At 43.2% G+C, this 3,745-nt stretch overlaps 1 protein-coding gene across 2 annotated transcripts in view; it reads right to left on the bottom strand.

Annotated features, from left to right (window-relative positions):
- The window catches only part of LOC105298498 (charged multivesicular body protein 3), a 108,621-nt gene that overhangs the window by 7,422 nt on the left and 97,454 nt on the right, over positions 1–3,745 (bottom strand). For both annotated transcript variants that reach the window (XM_011369796.2, XM_011369795.2), the window contains 2 exons: positions 3,439–3,560; positions 550–664 (listed from right to left, as the gene is read on the bottom strand). In XM_011369796.2, the coding sequence (XP_011368098.1) occupies positions 550–664; positions 3,439–3,560 (237 nt within the window). The remainder of the gene's footprint in view (positions 1–549; positions 665–3,438; positions 3,561–3,745) is intronic.

The following is a 3,745-nucleotide window of genomic DNA, read 5'->3' as shown; positions in this document are numbered from 1 at the left end:
TGGAGGTTCCTCCAACAATTAAAAATAGAACTATCATGTGACCCAGCACTTCTACTTGGGTATTTATCCAAAACACTAATTCGAAAAGATATATGCAACTCTATGTTCACTACAGCATTATTTACAATAGCCAAGATATAAAAGCAACCTAAGTATCCATCAACAGCCAAATGGATAAAGATATGTGTGTGTGTGTGTGTGTGTGTGTATAAATATATATATAGGTCAAGGACTTTTGATAGCTACTGCCAAATTGCTTTCAAAAAGTCTGTACCAGTTTAAGCTCTCAAACACAGTTTGCGGGAACAATTATTTCAATATTTCACCTTTCCATTTTGGAAACTCTAAGAATTAAATAAATTCTTTATTTCTGTGTTTTAAAAAAGATGGTTGTAGATACTGTACTTATTTTTCAAGAAATAACTTGTATAATACAAAATTAAAAACATAGAAGGGAATTATAGTTTAAAAGCTACTAGCTAATCTAGTAAATGCAGGAAGAATAGCCATAAAAGGAGAGGAGAAAGAAAAAGAATGTCAGGGTCATACCTGCTGTAATTTCAAATAGAATTTTGTCAATTTCCATTTCTGCTGCTTCTTCCATTTCTTCCTGGTCATCCATGCTTTCAAAAGTGTCCTCTAACATCTCTTCTATGATGCCAGCCTAAACAAAAAATAAACCATGTCACTTCCAACTGTTAAATGCGTTCCCAAAAGACATGTCTAAGAGCCAGGGCCAACTGAACTCTAGTGTCTCTAAGGCCAGTCCATCCTTCTGAGGGCTAACACATAAGACAGTTGGCCACAGGAAACTGGATGCTGTCCTCTCTGCAGAAAGGCAAAAGGCCAAAGGGAAATTGCTCTCCAAATCTAGCACAAAGCTAATGGCTGGCTATCAGCAGAGCTTCTCAAAGTAATCCAGCCTACAGTGGCAGCACTTGGGGAACAATTTGCTGACGGGTGAGCATATGTCCTGATATGTCTTGGGGAAGCACGTGCCGTAACACTGCAAACATAATCTGAGTGCAAGAGTTGAAACACAGTATGAAAAATGGTTGGAGCCACAGCAGACACTATGATAACAAACACCAAGAGCAGGGTGGAGCTTCATGGGACTCCAAAAAGTCTTGAAGAGTACTTGAGCTTGTCCAGGTTACAGCTGTTGGCACAGGGTCAGTCTGGTGGTTCTGGCAAGGATCAGTCAATTCACGAAAGCCTGGTCACCCTCTCTTGAAGGAACTAATGAAACAACATTTCTAAACCCCACAAGGTAATGCCAGATTCTCTACTGGAAGATCTGCCTCCAGTAGATTCAGCCAGCCAGTCAGCCTCCTTTGCTGCCAGGACAGTGTGGCACCACCATGTTACTGGAGGGCACAAGAGAACTACTCCCTAACGCTGGCCAGTACGAGCAGGCCTTGTGGTCTTCCTCGCTTAGCAGAGTCCTCAGCTCCCAGATAAGACCCTACTGACTTTTTTCCTTCTTGTTTTTGAAGCAAAAAGTCAGAACAGCACCCTCTGATGTCAAAAAGGGGCAAGTGACATCTCTGGGCAGAAGAGGTGAGGAGGGGCTGAAGGCTGTGGTGGATGGCAGAGAGAAAGCATGGGTTCATGCTTCTGAGAAGCTGCCAGAAGAGAAAAATCCTGACTGCTCTGCAACCTACAAGAACTGTGCCCCTTGCTTTGTACCTTGAAATCTCAATGAGTCAAGGAGCAGAAGGTCACGTATGGCAGCTCCAGCTCCCCTGCACTCAGCCAGGATAAAACCCTCACTGAGCGTGTGATGGAATCAGACTTAAAGCAAGCCCTCCCTCCTGTCTGTCTTTCTGCTCCTAGACCACTCTAGTGATTAATGACATGAATCTAGCTAATACCAGATTCTGCCCATTCTCAGGCTTTTTCTTCCCAACCAAAATGAACAAATAAAAAAATTTACTTTCAAGGTCACACAAGTGGAGTCTTCTGGAAGTCATCTTACATTTTACAGTAGCTGTAAATAAGTTCAATAAATACCTGCTAACTGGTTAAAAAGAGCCTACTGAAATCCTGACTGTAACAGCCCTCCACGTCCTGGAGGTAGAAGTTGTCATTCATTAATTTATTCATTCAATCAACAACAATTCATCAAACACTTGCTTTGTTATTCAGTTCTAGATGGACAGACATCACCAACTTGGGGGACGGACATCCACATACCACTTTTAAAGGACATACCCTGCTGCCTGGTTCCCTCCGACTGTCACTGTCCAATGAGTTTTTATTCCAAAGACCTGGAACCTGGGCTTTTTATATTGCTTTTCTTTTCCGTCAACTTTCTTTTCCAGTTCTTCTCTCCTAAGCCCTATAGCCCCATATATGAATCAAGTTCATAGGAGAAAGACAACTGCTACACTTCACAAATGACATATAAAAGTTTGAGGTATATAATCTGGACTCTCAGGCCACTGGTTTGAAGCGTGAGTCAGCACCTGCACAAGGCTTTCCTATTACCATTTCCTCTGGGGCAGCTCAAGCGATAAGGTCAGACAACTGTGTTCCAATCCCATATGTGTCACTTCCTACCAATGTTACTTATAAGTTACCTGGCAACTTATAGGTTGTTTCCTCCTATGTAAAATGGGGCTATAAATACCTATCTCACAGGGTTCCAGGGTGGACTTGACAGGACAGTATGTGTGATGTACTACTGGCTGGGAGGGGGCTCAGTAACAATGCCCTCCTGAGCCCTGTCCACCAGTATAGGTTCTTGCCAAGCCCTGATCCTAAGGATGGCAGGTATTTATTAGTTTCTATTTGGTTCTGCCTCTCCTTTAATAGGCTAAAAAAGACATCAGCAAACTACAGCCTGCGGGTCAAATCCGGTCTACTGACTGCTTTCGTAAATAAAGTTTTATAGGAACACATATTCATTTGTTTATATATTGTCTATGGCTGCTTTTATACTGCAAAGTAGTTTAGTTACAAGAAAGATTTATGGCCCACAAAGTAGAAATTACATTTACTATCTAGCCCTTTACAGAAAAAGTTTGCCAAAAGTTTGCTGGCAAGGGAGGTAGAACGACCTCTCACACAAGCTTCACAAACATTCCCCTGGAGTAGATGGAAGAACCCGGGCTTTCCTCTGACTCCCTGCTTATGTCAGGGGCTGTAAACCCTAGCTCCCTGGATCCTATACGGCTGCACCTGGGACCCCCCCACCTGCCCTAGAGCTATAGGTATACTTTCACTTCTTCTAAGGGGCACTCTGGCCATCTGATCCAGCCTCTGCCATTGTGCTGCTCAGAAAGTTTCAACCAATGTTAACAGCTGCTCCTCTGTCCTCAGTGTCTGGCAACAGTAGTCTGTCTATCCCAGTCCCCACACAGCCCTAGCCCCTGCCACCTGCTAATAGTGACGCTTAGTGGTTGAGAATGGAATGCAGGGTTAGTCCCAGGTTACCTTCATCATCTCTTTGGACAGCTCTCGCATGGTGGCCTGGATTTCTGGGATCTTCACAAGACTCTGCATGGCCTTCATCACTTCTGTGCTCTTCTGCAGGGAACCAGCCACCCGCAAAACCGCTGAAAGAGAAATGTAATAGTCAATATCGTTCAACAGAATGTGATGCAGGATGGAAAAAAAGAGACAAATTACAAGCCATTCTAATAAAAGGGAGCAGCAGTATGTGGACTCCCAAAGTTACTTACGTATCTGTGGAACACATTACTGCACCAGATGAACAAGAAACCAATTTTTCTAAACTGTA

This window comes from Pteropus vampyrus, unplaced genomic scaffold (assembly GCF_000151845.1).
Source record: "Pteropus vampyrus isolate Shadow unplaced genomic scaffold, Pvam_2.0 Scaffold156, whole genome shotgun sequence".
Lineage (NCBI taxonomy): Eukaryota > Metazoa > Chordata > Mammalia > Chiroptera > Pteropodidae > Pteropus > Pteropus vampyrus.
This window is presented reverse-complemented; position numbering and strand designations above follow the sequence as displayed.